The sequence below is a fragment of the Lampetra planeri genome, chromosome 20, assembly GCF_965212315.1.
Source record: "Lampetra planeri chromosome 20, kcLamPlan1.2.h2, whole genome shotgun sequence".
Taxonomy (NCBI): domain Eukaryota; kingdom Metazoa; phylum Chordata; class Hyperoartia; order Petromyzontiformes; family Petromyzontidae; genus Lampetra; species Lampetra planeri.
In genome coordinates, this window is record NC_136126.1 from 1,566,561 (window position 1) to 1,584,732 (window position 18,172).

Below are 18,172 nucleotides of genomic sequence, written 5' to 3' on the forward strand. Positions count from 1 at the left end.
GAAAATAAACCGTCCACGCGTATAGCGTTACGTATAGCGTTACGTATAGCGTTACGTCGCTTTATGACCGCGCCCGCTCGCTTGTGTGTTTTTGTGTTGGTGGTGCCACACGGGGAGCCGTGGCGTAGTGGTTAGCGTGCTGCGCGACGAACCGGCGACCCGAGTTCGATTCCCGCTCATGGCCAACAAAAGTGACGATAATTATCTGAATCAGTCTTGGGCCTCCCCGAGGTCGGCTCAGCCTCAAAGGAGTACCTGGCGCGGTGTGCAAACATCGCCACTGGGGTGACAAAGGTGGCCGGAGGTGGTGTTCACCACCCACCCCCTCGTGTGCCATGCCGGCCTTTCGTAGGTGCTCGCTAACAGCACTTGCCCCAACAGTCTGTTAAGGTTATGTGAGGGATCTTTGTATTTGCCTGGGCAAGTCCTCACCTTTGCCTCTATCCGCACAGCAGTATGCGTGTGTTACACTGCAGTAATCGAGCGGCACGTCGCGTGTGGTGGGGTAAATTGTGGGTAGTCCCACAGCTTTCAGTACGGCTGGGCAACGTGCAAGAGTCGGTCAAATTCCCTTTACGTAATAGTACTAAATCATCACTTACTTATCCAGGGTCCCCGCATTGGGTTTTACATTTTAAGATGTTTTCAGACAATTGTTATACGCGTGGGAGGAAACCGGAGCGCTCGGAGAAAACCCACGAAAGGGAAGAGGGCAACGCTCTATCCCTGCACACAGATGGAATAAACAGATGGCGATTAGTCCACTTGCTCTATTCCGTTTTCTCTTGGCGAGCCGGAGGTACGGGCTCCTCCCCGTCTGTGCGGCGATCCACCAACCCTCGCTGCTGCCTCGACAGCGCTGGATTGCAGGCAGACACGTGCATAGCCGCCCCAGCCCAGCTAAGAGAGGCTGTCTAGAGCTCTATCTAGTGGAGGCCCCTTCCTGCTGGCAGGAGAGTGAGCGAGCAATTGCAGGGCTGCACCTTTGATGCTGTACATTGCGTGTGTGTACGTGCGTGTGTTTATTTTAAATTCAAATGCAGCGTTCATTTTATTTTGCCAAACACCACCAACTCAGGACGGGCAGCAGCAGTAGGGGCAGGGGCAGCGGCAGAGGTGCCCATGGGCAGCTGGGGGCGGCTCGTCGGACCGCAGAAGCGGCAGTGACTTAATGGCGAAAGCAAAAATAGCTCCCCCGGGACACGTGATCGGCCAGAGCGTGGTGACGCTCGTCTTACAAGGCGTTGCCCCTTTTGTTCTACCGAGCGCCACGGTGGCTCGGGCTGGGATTGCTTCGTCGCAGTTGACAGACCGCCCGCCCGCACGCACGTTCAGTGGCGCTCCGGCAAACCTTGCCCCACGATCGCTTTGCGCACACGCCGGTGCTTCCTTTTTGCAGAAATCGGCTGTGCCAGCGAAGCGGATTTTCCGGTTTGCTCTCGAATGCACGACGACGACGGAAACGGAACCGCCGATTGATTTTAATCGTCAGGAGCCCGGCCAACTGTATTATTATTTATTTGCAACAACAACAACAACAACAGCAAGAAAAAAACTTGTTCTTGATTTTGAGGATGTCCCTGTTACTTCCCCCACGGGGCTCGTTGTGCTCGCGTTGCAGCCAATTGAGCCGCCCGCCACCGGAACCAGGGTTTGACTCCAAGTTTCAACCACCGATGAGTAAGCGGATTCTCAAGTGTGGTCGTCCATCTGTTGTCACAGTCCGGTTTGTTTTATAAATAATAATTGATTCCTATGCGCATGATTCAGAACGTACCCAGCGACCCGAGTTCGATTCCTACTCATGGCCAACACCAGTGACGATTATCTGAATCGGTCCTGGGCCTCCTCGAGGTAGACTCAGCCTAAAATGAGTACCCGGTGCGATGTGTAAACATCGCTACAGGGGAGACAAAGGCGGCTGAGCGTGGTGCTGGCCACCCACCCCCCTCGTGTGCCGTACCGGCTAACAGCACTTGCCCCAGCAGCCTGTTAATGCTACGCGGGGAACATTTGTCTTTGGTACATTCTCAACAAAATGAAAGTATTTCAATGCTAAACACCTCCGGTGGTGGGCATTGAGTAAGCAGAGGGTTCTTCTCTTGCACAGGGTAGTGCAATGCTAGCTGTAAGAACATTCCAAAGGGAGATTTCCTGGTCTCACGGCGCGTCGCCTGCGGCTCAGTAGGAATGCACTTTTTGACACCAGCAACTGCATTTCCTGGACGCCGCAGCTACTGCTGCCGCCCATTTAAGGAAAACCTCCGCTGCTGCCGCTGATATTGTCCATAAAAGCAGCTGAAGGCGTCTTTCGTTCCAGACGTGGAAATGTCCAAACCGTCTGTCTGGTCGGCGACGGTGGGGAGCGTGCGATCGTTTGCAGCGATACGCCGCCGTCTGCCCACAACTCGCTCTCATCCCGCGCTGCCGCCCCCCCCCATCTCCCTCCCGCGCTCGTCGTCATCGTCGGTTGTCGTCGCTCCGCTAACGTGCGGAGCGAGGAGAGCGGGGCCCCTCGCTCGCTCTCGAGAGCGACCCATTTTTTTACGCCGCGACGATATTTATTGCCGGCGCTTAACTTTGTTCCCGGCTCCCAGGACACGCTGAGGGAATTTTATCGCCGTTCTCACCGAGTGGGGCTCTGGGGAGCGCGCGACCTTGGGATGTCGAGTCGTGGGCGTAAGTTGTCGAGCGGTGGAGGGCTGGATGCGGGCCCCCATGACTTGATCTCTTACACAGCCTGCGGCCGCACGAGATCTTACCCCTTCGAAACTAAACTAAAACTATTTTTACTTTACCAGGTAAGGCCCACTGAGCTGTGTAGCTCTTTTTCAGAAGTGACCTGGCTATCACGAATGATAGCTCAAAGAAGTGGCTCATCACTTGGAAATTCATAGCAGCCAAATACTCTAAACGCACGCTAATGCTAAATGTGGAGGGAAAAACCGGAGGATCCTGAGAAATATCGACGTGACCACAGGGAGAGTGAACATGCAAACTCCAAATCACAAAGCATCAGGGTTGTGATCGAACCCGCGAACGCCAGCATACCGGGCGAGGTAGTTTAGCTGATCCAGCCACATCGGATAGTCCCTCATCCACCAGTAGATTCATACTGAGGGCTGTAGCTATTATGAGCCGTAGGCGTTTATCCCAATGGCAGTCGGAACAGCGTTTCCACCGCGTTTGTCTTGCTTGGCACCCCGTCGCGGGCCGCGATAACAACTCACGATGGGACGCACGGCTCTCCAGGAAGTCCTGAGTGTTTCCTCTGGATATGAGGCTTGGGGTTAGCCACCACGCTCGTGCTTTTGCCGTACGTCGGTTTCAAGATGTGTTGCCGATATCGTCCGTTTGTAGGCCCGATTTTGAGCGCCGATGAAAGGCGATTGGTCGTCACCGGGCGAGAAACTGTGTGACTGTTCCACATGCCCTTTCGGTGAGGCTGTTCCAAGTATCGTTGTCATCATCGCCATTATCGATCGGCCATGAGCAATCCGCCGCTGGATGAAAGCTCCCCTGAGCACTCGTAATCTCGTTTCTGCTGCGTAACAATCCACATTTTGCCCGCACTTTAAGGATTTCATCACTTCATCTCCCTGGTGGATGTGTTCTTCCTTCATGCGTTGCGTTCCTTGACATTCAATGATGTAGCATTAAATCAAACTCGCGTGGGTGTCATACTGAACTGTTCAAATGTCACATTTTGCCCTTTGTATTTAAAAGTTATACCTGTGTGTGTGTTGTCTTTGTACGTGCGCGCGCGTGTGTGTGCAGGAATCTCACGAAAAAATATCAGTCGAAGAAAAATTCTAAGGAGGAGGATGAGAACAGGTATGCATGTATACGTTAGGGTGCTACTCGGTAGGCATGTGGAAAAGTGAAGTTTCAGTTTACTTGAAACGCACACCCTCCTCTCAATTTGCTGCAATTATTGTAAAAGTCAACTGCCGAAAATGTCATTCTAATCCATTGACATTTACAGGTTGCTAAGGATCCACTATTAATAAGGGCCCCAACAGTGGCGAAATGTTAACTACCTCGCCTGGTATACGGGAGGTCATGGGTTCTATCCCGACCCTGACGCCTGCTGCACATTTGGAGTTTGCGTGTTCTTCCCGTGGTCACGTGGATTTTTCTCCGGGTCCTCCAGTTTTTCCCTCCAGATTTGGAATCAACATGAGTTTCGAATATTTGGATGCTTTCCATTTCCACGTGATGATAAGTCACTTTTTTGAGCTATCTTTTGTCGCAAGGTTGCTTCTGAAAAAGGCCTACATAGCTCAGTGGGCCTTACCTGGTAAAATAAAAACAAGTTTAATAGTTCAGTTCAATTTGCATGTCTCAACATTGTCTGCGTGCACTTTGCTGCAATGCATTTGTCAACTGCTTTGAGCAACAACCGGTAAAATATCGAGGGGTTCTCTTTTCAACTCGCAGCGGCTTCGGTTGAACCGGCAACTGAATGCATCCAGGAGGCGTGACCTTTAAAAGTAACAAATCTAAATACCGAGCGGCACCCTAACACGCGAACGCACCGGTGACGTTACCGTCATCACGTCGCAGCTCTCACCTCGTGCCTGCCGCAGCTTATCCCCAATGTTTAATTTATCGGCTGTCGCTGATGGGCGCGCAGCCTATCAGCGAGGCGCTATAAATACACACTTTCAAGTCTTTATCAAAACGAATGGATTCATGACCTGAAGATTTGCGAGCGCTGTCGCGGCAGGCATGGGGGTTTGGGGTTCGAGCCACTCCCGTTTCCTGCCACGTACAAATCACTCACAGTTGATAAGGAACTGGGGAAACAAAAAAACATCACCGACACGCACGACCCTTGCGAGGTACGGCCTCGTGTGTCAGTCCGTCTCATTGCTTCCGTCAAGCCAGAGGAAACATTAGCATTTAAATCTGGGGAGCGTGCGTGCAACGATTTGTCCTCTCCCCCGTGATTCCATGAATGATCACGGTTGACAGTAGCGATTCAATTCAAGTACATTTTTGCTGTCAGCTTCACCGTTGTTTTTATTGTCGCGTTCGTGTGCAGCAATAGTCTCCCTACATCACTCTCTCCCCAGTGAATCCATGAATGATCGCGATTCAGAGTAGCAATTCAAGAGAGCGGAGCACCGAAGTCGCGTAAGGTGAAGCGCTGTGCGTCACAAACCCATCGCGACCCCACCCGACCCCCGAGTCGCGCGTTTGCCCACGCAGGTTTTCTCGGTGTGCCGCCCACGTAGGTTCTCGGTGTGCCGCGCCTTCGTGGCGGTGCTCACGGAGCTGAACGACTATGCGGGGCAGCACGAGGTGATCGCCGAGAACATGAACGGCGCCATCCTGCGCGAGGTGCTGGCATACGTGCAGGAGCTCAAGCAGGAGCGCAAGACGGTGCGTGTAACCTCCCACCCCTGATAGCCGACGCCGCACGGTGCCGGCCTTCACCCGGCAGTGGAGCACACGACGCAGAATATGAACGACCGACGCCATCCTGTGCGAGGTGTCAGGCATACATCCATTAGTGTAAGATTAGCGTGGTCGGCTACGTCCGGTGCGGATGAAGTTCAACATACATACTAAACTCGTCAGGTTCGACCGCTGTGCGCAGCTGCGCTGCTCTGTGGCTGTCCGGTCACAACTCTTTGAGTCAGCTTCAACTCGGTCCAATTTCCAGCCGCGGATAACACAAGTGGCAGGTTAAGGTTACACCGCCGTGCAAAGCTCGACGCTGCGCAGGGGGGCGGGCGTGTGGTGGGGCGGAGAGAGATTCATGACCCACGGTGCACGGTTTCTGCGGTGTGCGCGTTGGGGGTGTGAGCGCTCGCTCCGGACTTGGCGCCACTTCGCTTTCCACGGCCGTGGTGAGAACAAGGCGGGCGCCGCTCGTGTCGCTTGACCGACGGTGGCAATTTTTTAAGTTCAGAATCAGGACATGAATTTTCGTAGCGGAGGAATCCGATGAGCTGTGAAGCTCTTTTTCACGGGTGTGCAGTAACGGCACGTAGTCAGGACGCTACAACAACAAACGAAACAAATAACACGATAAGAGGGCGAAGTATAGGAAAGGTAAACAAATCACTCTAAATTAATATACAAATTAAACTGAGCTGTTAGCTAGTTTTTCAGAAGCAACCTGGCCACAAATGATTGCTCAAGGGAGTGGCTTATCACGTGGACATTCATAGCAGCCAAACAATGTAAAGTTTACGGTGACCGAGCGACATTTTCGTAAGCTTGTAGTTGTAAGGGAGTGGCTTTGGTGAATCGCCTCCCCTTGTTTGCAGGTTCTGAAACGGTGTGGATGTTGACCGTTTACAGAGCGTGTGGGAATGATTTTGATCTTGTTTTGGTGGGGGGGCGGGGGGCGGGGAGGCACAAGTGGCAATGGGGAGGCCCATGTTGAGTCTGCCAAGCCCACGCCGCTGTGCCCGCTCGCGGTGCAGACATGGAAGTGAGGGAATTGTGGGTAGAGGCCGGGGAAATTCGGTCAGCAAGAGGGCCCATGACGGACACTAAATGATTGTCCAAAAGTTCCGATTGCGTTGCAGAGTGCCTTTATTCCAACTGTCGGACTCAGCATTCCATTCGTACGCTCGGCAAATTCCCCACACGGATTACGACGAACGTGTGAGGAGGAGGATTTCAGTGGCCGCCCCTGCCACTGGACTTTTCCTCGGCCTCTACCCACAATCCCTCACTTTCATCTCTGCATCGCGGTCGGGTTAAGCGCGGGTTTCAAGCCACCCTAGATTCAAATTAATTCCAGGGTCACAGATTGATCACCTGTGAGAGAGGGCGGCGAGGGAAAGCCACAAATTGTGTATATATTCATCTTCTTGGTTCTTTCGGTAAAGTGACGTAGAAGGGAAATAATAAAATAATAAAAATAAAACATAATAAAATAATTCTCACGACGTTTCGGCCACAACGCAAGCAGCTGTCCTCAGGTGAAGAACAGGTCTGTCAGAAAGACAGCGTCTGAATGATGCTGTCTTTCCGACAGACCTGTTCTATTTTATTGTTTTATTTTTATTATTTTATTATTTCCCTTCTACGTGACTTTACCGAAAGAACCAAGAAGATGAATCCCTGCAGTCACGAAAGCTTTAAATCGAAATGTGTATATATTGTCCTTCCTTTCTTCCACTGTCTAAATAAAGTTCAATTTTACGAAAGAAAAAGAGACGGTCAGAGGCAGAGATGACAGTGGTCTTGAACCTGGACCTGAATAGGTGCAGGGAGTCTGTAGCACGGATGGCTTGGTATAGAAATGAGTGCCATACCACGGAGGCAGCTGAAGAGAAGGAGTGACCTCCCGCTTGGTAGAAGAAGTTCACCGAAGGCCTTAACAGACAGCCTTGGTTTACCGCAGCAGAGGTGACGACGCTGAGCGAACTTGCAGTTAATTTTGAGACGGAGGTATTTGTGGACTTCCCTCGCGAGCCTTTGCTCCCCATGGTCTCACAAACAGTCATCATCTCCACCATGTGCCCGCTGGTTTATGGCGTGCAACCAAAACAGAAGCCTCACATTTTGCATGGATTTGTTATTTTCGTACGTGAGAAAGTTTTCACTGATGTAGGGAAGTATTGTCGTAAGTTATGAGTTTCGTGATACTTCCTCCGACTCTTCCAACATTCTGCAACGTTTTGTCCGTCCTTAAATGACATCCTCAGTGCACTGCTTCTGCTGGAGCTATTTTGACATCGGTTGATGGATGTTGTTTGTTTCTGCCGGGAAGAAACATTCACCCTCTCTCTTCCTCTCAATGCAGTTCCAAGCTTGCATCTCTCCAAGCTTCTTTGTGCACTTTTCAGCATTTGTTAAACTTTTTTGTAAACGTCCATGTTTCTCGTCCATATGTTTTAGTCGTCTATGCTGCGTCCACTGATCGCCGGTTATTCCTATCTAGTTAATCTAGTTGATATTAACTAGCGATTAATGCCGCTATATTCTTGAGTCGATTCACGAGCCTGAATTGTGACCGTTCCGGGGGAGCGTGAATTGATGCTCCCCTGAGAATTGTTTTTCCGTCTTTACGGCAAACGAACCCCGCTGATGATGTGCCGAGGTTTCGTCAGTAATTCTGCGGCAGCCAAACAGCCGCTGTACAACTACTGCCGATGCCACTCAAAGGAAGTTCGAACTGGCGCGGAGTTTCCCCACTTTAAATAAAAGCTGCTGGCGAACATCAGTGGGGGAATGACATCCAAACAGCTTCTGGAATTTTTCCGTCCACAACCCATATTGATCGGCGTGCGGAAGTGTGGTCATGCCACCCGCGACGACTGAAACGGCACGTGCAGGCCTACATCCAGAAGCTGATCGACAAAAGGCGGTTACACAAACACTCCGACGGCATCAGAATTCCAGTTTTCTATTTGTCGTTTAAGAATTCTCCGGTGCTGCACAGTCAAACCGCTTTGCATCTTGGGGTCTTCCTGGCGTTTTGTTTGAAATGACGATAAATTGTTGTTTCGCGTCGTCATGCAAGTTTCTCGCTTACTGGACATCTGTGAACAAGAGCTGTATCGCTCATTGTATTCCTCCAGTCTAAAATAAAGATTCTGATTATTCTGTTTAATGTGCTCCGTCGTGTCTTCTGGCGGCGTCTCCTCTTCGTGTGTTTCTTGGTGTTCGCAGCAACTGAACGACGGCAGGAAAGCACAGCAGCATCTGGAGGGATGCTGGAAGCAGCTCGAGTCGGTGAGTGCCCCTCCCTTCGCCCACACAACTTTCCATCGCGACGCCGCCGTCGGCCTCCGCGGTGACGCTCGGCGGCGTCGGCAACGGCGATGGCATCGGGACGGACCAGCATCAGTGTGCGCGACCATCTCGTGACGATCGCAGACCAAGAAGAAGTTCGAGAGGGAGTGCAAGGAGGCCGAGAGGGCGCTGCAGCACTTCGAAAAGATGGACAACGACATCAACGTGACGAAGGCCGACGTGGAGAAGGTACGCTCGGGTTCAGTTCGGCGGCGGTGGCAGCGGGCGGGCACCGGCGCGGGGGGTTTGACCGACGCTGCCACCTCCAGCGCCACCACCGCCGATACGGGGCTCTGCTCGCAAATCACAACGCTATCCGGCATCCTCCCAGCGGCGGCTTTTGGCTGGCCATCCAACAAAGACGGTCACTGCATCGCGCATTTTCAGATGCGCTTTTGCGGCCGTCTGGAACGCTCTTCTGATATCAGGAAGCCACTGGAGATATGCACTTTTAAATGATCTAGATTGAAAACTAATTTCCTTGCAACTGCTTTTTGTGTTTAGTCCTTCCCCTGCACTTCTAAATAGTACGGACGGCTACATACGGCGCGAAAGAAGTTCAACATACGTACACACACACGCCGGTGTTCTTACAACTTCGATTTTATCGGTGGCCCACACAGTGTCTCTGACCCATGTCACAGCAGGTGACGCACACTGATGAAATGCTTTCCTCTTCTATTAGAGTAGGAATTGTGCAAATAGTTGAGCCGCATGCCCCAGAGGATGCCCATCATGGAGTTGGGAGCGATGGAGTTGGCTCGCACGCAGCTGCTCGATGGATTGTTCCGTCGCGGGGCCGTGAGAGATCCAGACGGCTTGGGGAGACCTCATTGCAGCAGTGGTTAGATCGTTGCCGATGAATAGGATGAATAGGACCGGTCTATTATGGCGGCGGTGCGTTCGTACTGCGTGCCGTATTTACGCTCGACTGTGGAGTTGGCGCTTCACTTGCGCGGACCACACAGCGTGCGCCGTTTTAAAGGGCTTGCGCACACTCTCCCCCCCCCTGCGCAACCCCCGGCGTGGGGAGATGATGCCGAAAGGCCCCATCTGTGTGCCGTCAGAGCGCGGAGGAGCGTTTGCCAGACCAGACCACGGGGGAGTTGGGTGGTCTGTGACCCGCCGTGAGATGGAACATCACGCCGCAGCCACCACCATCAACAACACCACGCGATAGAGGAATGTTCATGCTATCAAACTGTGCTGTCTGCTATCCAAATATGCTGTCAGATTATCCACCAGTGGCTCCAGGGGTCACATGAACCCATAAAAAATGTGTATTCTCGCGCGGTTCGACCGCGCGCTTTACACTCGAAGCGTCGCGATGAATCGACGACGCATCCTCGTCACGTGTCCGGGCCATATAGGCGCGGACGCAGTCGAACCAGCGGATGCAGATGGCTGAGGACTGCAAGAGCGAGTATGCGGCACAGCTGCAGAAGTTTAACGAGGAGCAGAACCAGCACTACTTCACCGTCATGCCCAAGGTCTTCCAGGTGATGCAGAATCGCCTCATACTTCACTACACACGCAGCGAGTCGAACGCTGCGTTGTTGTGGTTGTTGTTGTTGTCGTTCGCCAGCAACGTCCCACTGCTGGCCAAAGGTCTCTTGTCCCCGTTCTGTTCTGTGTGAAAACGTTTACATCTGGCCGTCAAATGGTTTGGATTTCACGTTGTTAGCAGAATGAAAAGAATGCATTCTTCTTTTGTTGTTGTTGGTACCGACTAAAAGAGAACACAGATCCTAACACGTTCTCTCCGCATCCACGCCTCCGTTAATGTTGTTCACTTCCCCTTAATCAAGTGGAAGGGAGGCATCAAGGCCACTCTGTTCCCAGTCGAGCTGCTAACAAAAGAAAGTATTTTTTGTGTTCAGTCTAATGCGTTGAACAGCAGCTAACTCGTATCCAAACCCCTTGGACGGCCAGACGTAAACTTTGAGCGTAAATAGCCACCCTTGCGTTGTTTAACGCTGCCCATTAGCAGTTAATCAGCCGGACGGTTTCCCCGAACTGTCTCTGAGTAAACCTAAGCACCCCTTTTGTGTGTGTGTATGCGTCTGCATGCGTGTGTGTGCATGCGTGTGCATGCGTGTGTGTGTGCGTGTGCATGTGCGTGCATGTGTGTAACGACGGCCGAGCAAAACACCGTGGTAAAAAGAACTCCAAAAACAAGCGTGATTCAATTTATTTATTTATTTATTTCTAACGGGAGGGGTGGTGGGGGAGGCTGCTTGGTGACATTTCACGCACGGCTTGCGTCTCCCAGGACCTGCAAGCCATGGACGAGAGGAGGATATCCAACATCGCCGAGTCGATCACGCGGTTCGCTGACATCGACCGGCAAGTCATGCCGATCCTGGGCAAGTGCCTCGATGAGATGACGTCTGCGGCCGAGAGCATAAGCGCCGAAAAGGTGAGGGGCTCTCGCCGATGTCGCCGACGCTTTGGTTTTGTTGTCGTTGTTGTAGGTAACCCTTGGACCATCACACGTGCCCCGTCGAATCGCGAGCGTTCAGCCGAAGGTCGTCGGTGCACCTGCTCGTGCGATAACACACCGGTGTGCTGAACTAGTTAACCAATTGCATGTTTTGTTTACGTGACGAACCTCGCTAATTGGCTGTGTCGGGTGGTGGTCGGTTTAACAACACGTTTATATTCACGTGATCTAACCCAACAAAAACCTCTTATGGATAATATTGACCTTTCGCAAACCTCTGCGTGATCCACCAACCCTCGCCTCCACAAAGCGTTGGGCCACTGGCGTGTGCCACCGAGCGTTGGCCGGAGCTGAATGGCCGCGCGTTTCCGCCAGCAGCTTTTGCCTTTCGTGACGGCGTGTGCCGGCGCACGCCGATTGGTACCAGGTGTGAAGGTGACACCGCCGGTGGGGCAGCGCCAGCCACATCGCCTCTCCTCTCAGCGACACTTCTGTGAAATCTCTTTCCACGCGGCCGTGCAAGTCGGTGTTCGCCGTTGAGGTCGTGACGGGTTTCCTTTCTCACCCCGTTGCTCCGTGCCCCTGCACCGTTCCCCTTCTGCTGTAATGTGCATCGATGCCTACTGTACCGAGGGCGATGTTAAGCACGTAAATTACAGATGTATTGATTGGTTAAAGTCCCAAAGCTAAACTTCATCTCTCAAGATGTGAACGTGGCCTCGTGAGCTTCACCACGAAGACAGTCGAGCCATCAATCGCAAGCCCGATCTATCCGCTGCTGGACGATTCGCGCGCAGGACTCTGGCCTGGTGGTGGAGGCGTACAAGTCGGGCTTCGAGAGGCCGAGCGACGTCGACTTTGAGGACTACAGCCAGTTCATCAGCCGCACGCCGTCCGACAGCAGCATCTCGTCCTCCAGCAAGCCCGACGTGTCACGCTCCGACAACAAGCCCGTGGCGCCTGGGATCACCAAGAGCAAGCCCAAGCTGTGGCCGTTTGGCAAGAAGCACAAGGTACGCTCCACCCCCCCCCCCCCCCCCGTGTGTGTGCCGTGCGCGCGACCCAGCCCGGCACAAGCGTTTGTCTGGACGTCGCCGTTACTCCGTGACGAACGGCGGCTGCGGTCGCGGTCGATGTTGCGCTAGCGTGTGCTCGGTGATGTGCGGGAGCGGTAGTGCAGTGGTTATTGCCCTGCGCTATAAACCCCACCGACAGGGTTCAATTCCAGGCCAAGGCCAACATCAGCGGTGGTCATGTGAACCGGTCCCAGGCCCCCATACATCTACTCAGCCTCAAATAAGTATCGTGGTGCGGTGTGTGAACATTAGCGCTGGGGGGGGGGGGGTACAAGGGGTTGCCGGACGTGCGTGCCGTCAGCCAATTATACAGCGCCGTGCCAACCTTTATAGGTCCTTGCTAACAGCCCTTGTCGCAACAGCCTTGCATGGCTATAGTGGGAGGAGGGGAGAATCTTTGTGCGAGCGTGCGAGTGTTGCCACGTCGATAATGATCTCGTTCCTCCTCACGTCTAAGTTCGGGTGTCCCAAGAGAGAAGCCAGGGCCCCCACCGCTGCCCGCTGACGCGCAAATGCTCCATTTAGCGCGTCGGGGAGACGCGGAGGCCCGCTGTTGGCGTTGGGTATTTGGCGTGACGTTGCGTCGGCCTGAGTGGGAGCACGGTGGCGTCCGCCGCAAGGTGTGGGGAGAAGGACGTGGCAGGGAGGGCTCGCGCACACGGGAGGTGTTCTTCAAGTCAGCAGCAATGTAAACAGTACGCGGCGCTTGTCTTGTGAATGCGTGCATCGGTCATGTCTGTGTGTGTGTCCTGGCACCTGGGTCTGTCCCGTGACCTCGTGCCAGCGAGCCTTCGACGCTTCACGTGGCCTAAAAGTGTACATAGCCTGGCACAGGCGCAGTGGTGACGTCATCGCCACTGAGTGACGAAAGGCGGCCGTTGTTGTTTCATCAACAGCACTGAGGAAGCTTTGTCAGTGACAAAAAAAATACCTTGAAGTTGAGCTCAGGTGTTTCTATAAAGCCACTCTGTTAATGTCATTCCCATATCTGTGTATATAATAATAATAACGGACACTCCTTTGTCACTCCACTGCTGGGTGAAAGTGTCGCTTCACTGTGCCGGCCAGTGGAGTTGTTTGACCGTACGACTTCCCCGGTGTGGATCTGTGAAGTGTGGGGCCCAGCACCAGTTCACATATCAGTTGATGTTAGCCCTGGATGAGAATCTAACTCGGTTGGCTGTATTAATAGTGCATTGTGCTAATCACCGTGCTACTACTCCATTCATTCTAGTGTGTGTGTATAAATAGGTGCTCGCTTGCAGCACTTGCCCCAACAGTCTGTTAAGGCTATATGGGGCATCTCTGTCTTTGTCCTTTGTATAACCGTCCACAAATCATGTTCTGAATCGTGACAGTTTCCAGGCTTCATGGCAAAATATTTTCCGTGGATGTTTAGCGTTAAACTGTTGTGCAACGTGCGGTAAAGGTGTCGTACGTTTCGCGTTTGTCTGAGCCGCGTGTTGGATCACGTTCAGTCGCTTGAAAGTTGTTTGCAAGTCTCCACCATTGCTGTAGGTAAGGCCTGCAGCCAGTGGCGTATGGGCATTGGCGATCACACGGATTTTATTTTCTTCAAAAACCCTGAAGCCTCGATATTTGTGGTTTGCACGTTCTCTCCGTGGTTGTGTGGATTTTTCTCGGGGTCCTCAAATTATTCCATCCACATTACGAACATGCTTTTAGAGTTTTTGGCTACTAAACATTTCCACATGATATGCCACTTTGTGAAGCTATCATTTGTGATCGCCTCTGAAAAAGAGCTATATAGCTCAGTGGGCTTTCCGTGGTAAAATTAATAGTTTTTTAAGAAATAAAAATTAACAGCGCTAGAAAACCGCGAGATCCCGCGTCGCTTACATTCCCCGTCGCATATGCGTTTACGATCGCAGACCACGTGTGGACTCGAAATACGTGGCCATCAAAAAACATTGGACAGTGAACAAAAATCGCCCTCCGAGCCTCACGCTCGAGCTCCCCAATCTGGCACGGACAACTTCAAATTCCCAAACGCGCACTCGGAAAGTCCGGCTGCCAAAAAGATTAGACAACACGCAACAACAACAACAACAAACGGCCCTCACGGTTGAATTCCCCATCCCCAGCAGTAGACGCATTTAAATTCGTGGACTCAAATGCCCAGCCGCCAGTGACACCACCAGTCCTGACTCCACCACCTCCCGCACTACGCAACCTCCCTACCCCCCTCCCTCCCCACCCTCTCCCCCACCCCCAACCCCAATGGTTGTGGATTTTCCGGCACCCCAGTCCGTCCGCCGGCGGTCTTGCCGCTTCGTTGCCGGCGCTGAGCGAGCGATCCAGGCCGCGTGGGCCGCTGACAGACGTTGTGCGGCTCGGGCTGGGCAACTTGCTGCCCACACGACCCACTGCTTCATTTCAACAAGAGTTAGCGATGTAGTGAGATGAGAGAAGGGTGGTGCGGGCAACAGAGAGAAGTTTAATATTGTTACATGAATTAGATTTTTATGTTAATTATCATTAATTGAATTTAAGCTGATATTTGGTGCAACATTTTTTTTTATGAATGCGGAGCCCCTTGGGCTATTTGGTGCACTTAGCCTGTGCTTGCTTTGCTTGGGTCTGGCATTGCCGCTGATTGCGAGCATCTTAGCCGTATGTCTGTATGTTGAACTTCTTTTGCACTGCACGTAGCCAACCGTGCTAATCGGAGGTGCGGGGGAAGGACAACAAACTAAACACAATAAGCAGTTTTAAAGAAATGAGTTTTCAATCTCTGTCTGCTTTGGATATACGACGCGAGACTGTTTTAGTGAGCGGAATTCAATGAGCAGGAAGCAGGTGCAGGCATTGCTTGAATGCGGTGAAGCTTGAGCCATGGTTACAACATTTACATTTATTGATTTGGCTGATATGCGTTAGTTTTGGATCACGGTCAGGTGTGTTGATGTGTGCTTGCCCGCCTAAGGCATTTGAATGTCTTCATCGGCCCTTAGTAAGGAAAAGATTTCCCACGCATGGTATCCAATCATACAATTCAAAATCCAGCACTTGCTGTGAGCGATGACTAAAACCCATCCAAGTGTACACGCAGTAAACAAGTAACTAACGACACGCAGAGGTGTGCTGCAAACAATAATTACAGCCGCACTTTCGTTGAGCTCTCTCTTGAGTTGGCCGCCTCGACAAGGCTGTGAGAGCATTGTACCTGCAATCTGGTGGTCATATGGGGGGGTAGGTGGGATGGGAGTCGCGCCCTATTGGGCCGGTTGTGAGCAGCACGATAATTCACGTTGTCGGTGTTGTCGTTCCCCCCCTGCGCGGTGAACGCGCCGCACGCCACCGTACCCCCGCGGCGGGTAGCGACAGGTTCCGTCTGCGCGCGGTGTGGAGCGGGTCAGTTTTGCCGCCGCTGCCGCCTACTCCTCTCGCCAAGACTTACGTCGCAGGAAATCCCAGAACGGGACCTCCCGGGACCAAAAACTCGGCCAAGAATAAAACTCGGCCGTTTCCAAGGCTGTGCGGTTGTTTTTTTGCTAATTAATTCACTGTTATTTTGAGAGGGGGGGGGGGGGGCGGAACAGCCTATTTTGGACGGGACTTCAGCCGCGCCGATTTTATTTGTTTTTCCTGCCGCGGTTGCTATGCAGAAGAAGCCCCCGCGGTCTGTAACGCACAGCTCACGAGAGCTCGCTGACGGGGCGGTAGCTTGAGAGGGGATCGATGGAAATTGTGGCAGCTGCTCTGGACATTTGAAAATCCAAATGCAGACAGGGCGGGCTATAGAGTTATGGTTACAGGTGAATGGCCACAGCTATTGTGCATGGTTACACTGTGTTACCCCCGGCCAGGCCCTTCCACCCAATACCGCGTTCCGCAACAGTCTTTGTTTCTCGTTACCTATTTGCTTTTGTTTTACTTTACAAAGTTTTTCTTATTTTGCACCTTCTCATCAACGCTTCCATTTATCCAATGATTACACGCAACAACAATGGCAAAAGTGTCCAATTTATATCGTGGCTGTATGCAATCGCAAACAAAGAAAAGCATCTACATGAGGGTAGGATGGGATTAGGGGGAGGGGGGGAGAGGGAGTATATCTCAGGACCAAGCAGTGATAGTCCTGTGCTGGGACATGCTCCAGCCATAGGAATGTGGAATTTCTACCTCTGGATCGTGGCTTGGTAAGCAAGGAATTGAGCACCGCCCGCATGGCTCCCGTCGCGATCGTTTACCCACAACCCCCCCCCCCACCTCGCTGTCTCATCCTCTCTCCCTCGTCGGCGTGTCGTCCAGAGCTTGCACGATGCCTCCGATTTATTGCTTGTGTTCTTTGTGTTTCGTCTGTCCAAGCTTTTACCATTGTTCATTCATATATATACGTACTTTTTTGTTCACTTTTTTAACGGCGACCGTTAGCATGCTATTACCATAATTTTATATTTAAGTTACAACTTTCTCTGCACTCTCTGTGGTGCTTTGTGTGCTTTCGTTCCCTTTCACCTGCGTGTTTTCTCTCTCTTTGTTTCCACTTTTCTGTGCGTTCCACCTCCCCCGTGTTTCTTTCCACCCCCGTCCACCCCCCACCCCACCCCTGCCTGTTTCGTCACCACGTCCGAGTCCTTCCTCACTTCCTTCGCCCGTCCCGTCGCCCGCTCACCTCTCCCTAACTCCTCACCCCCCCCATCCCCCCTCCAGTCCCCCCCCCACCTCTCCCCGCTGGACGTCGCCAGCGCCCAAGGTGGGGTCAGCACCCCCGGCCCAGGCAGCCCCAACGCAACCGGTCCCCAGTCCCCCTCGTCCCTATCCCCCTCCCATCATCGATCACACGAGCAGGGCGGCTCAAAGTCCCGGATGATGCCCTCCTTCAAGAGCCTCAAACGTGGGGTGAGTACAAACTCATCCGGCGCCGGCACACCCGGGCAGGGGGGGTGGGGGTCGCGGGCCGGAAACGTCTCCGGGCGAAGCCCCGGCGACGTGGGACGCGCGAAGCGGTGTGCGGCCGGCGAGCGATCGCGCTCGGGGTCAAAGGTCGAGGGCCGTCGTCGCCACGGCATTGTGCCGCGGCGTCCCGGGAGGAGCGAGCGCGCCGTGCCTTTGATCCTCGGAGTGCGAGATGATTTTCGTTGTTCTTGTTGTTATGTAGAATGCGAGACTTTTAAAGGAAGATTGCGATCCTCAATACTGCACACAAACAGGGGGGTGGGGTGGGAGGGGACTTGTTTTGAAGGTACCCGCAGAGGCCGAGCTGTCAATCAAGCGCGAGCCCCGACGCTCCGCCCCACGTGACCGTTCAGAGTCTTGGCCCAAGACCTGCCCTTGGCGGCCTCCTGTCCCAAGTTCACGCACGGCCCTTTGCGGGTCGCGGAGGGGATATTTAGCCGTACTTCACCACCCTGGTCAGCGCGGGTTGGTGAAGGCGGGGAGCACGGACGTGAGCGCACGGGGAAGCCCAGCACAACGGCGGCCATTACTGCACTGGCCCGTGTCGCTCAACGCGTAGCCCAGTGGCTTAGAAAACCTGTTATGGCGCGGCGCTCACCCTCGCGAGCACTATCGAGACTTAAGGCTGCTTAGATTCAGAGGGCTAGCTCGGGTGATTTGGTGCGAAGGTTCCTTTTTTAATTCGCCGTCGTGTTAAAGTCTCGTCGAAGAACTTTATTGTCGTAACAGCCCGTGGCGCCCAGCCTTGGCGCTTATCCACAGAGTACAATCCGCACGCCTCTCGAGTCGAGTCTTCCTTTAAACTCGCCGTGTTTCTCGTCCGCCGCTCTCCGTCCTGCCGGCGCTGAGTACTCCCAATCGGTCGCGCCCGTCGAGTGAAGTCAGTGCCCCCCCTTCTCTGTGTGCCGCCCCCTTCCCCCACCGCCCGTCCTACCTCTCTCCGCGCCCGTCACCCCCCCGGACACCA

At 53.2% G+C, this 18,172-nt stretch overlaps 1 protein-coding gene across 4 annotated transcripts in view; it reads left to right on the plus strand.

The window, feature by feature from the left end:
* Positions 1-18,172, plus strand: part of FNBP1 (formin binding protein 1) — a 70,281-nt gene that overhangs the window by 28,652 nt on the left and 23,457 nt on the right. For 3 of the 4 annotated variants that reach the window (XM_078603229.1, XM_078603230.1, XM_078603231.1), the window contains exons 3-9: positions 3,778-3,834; positions 5,241-5,388; positions 8,641-8,703; positions 8,848-8,952; positions 10,134-10,262; positions 11,036-11,182; positions 12,004-12,219. In XM_078603229.1, the coding sequence (XP_078459355.1) occupies positions 3,778-3,834; positions 5,241-5,388; positions 8,641-8,703; positions 8,848-8,952; positions 10,134-10,262; positions 11,036-11,182; positions 12,004-12,219 (865 nt within the window). Of the gene's footprint in view, positions 1-3,777; positions 3,835-5,240; positions 5,389-8,640; positions 8,704-8,847; positions 8,953-10,133; positions 10,263-11,035; positions 11,183-12,003; positions 12,220-16,959; positions 17,149-18,172 lie in introns of all 4 variants that reach the window. The other variant, XM_078603233.1, reaches the window with a different exon arrangement.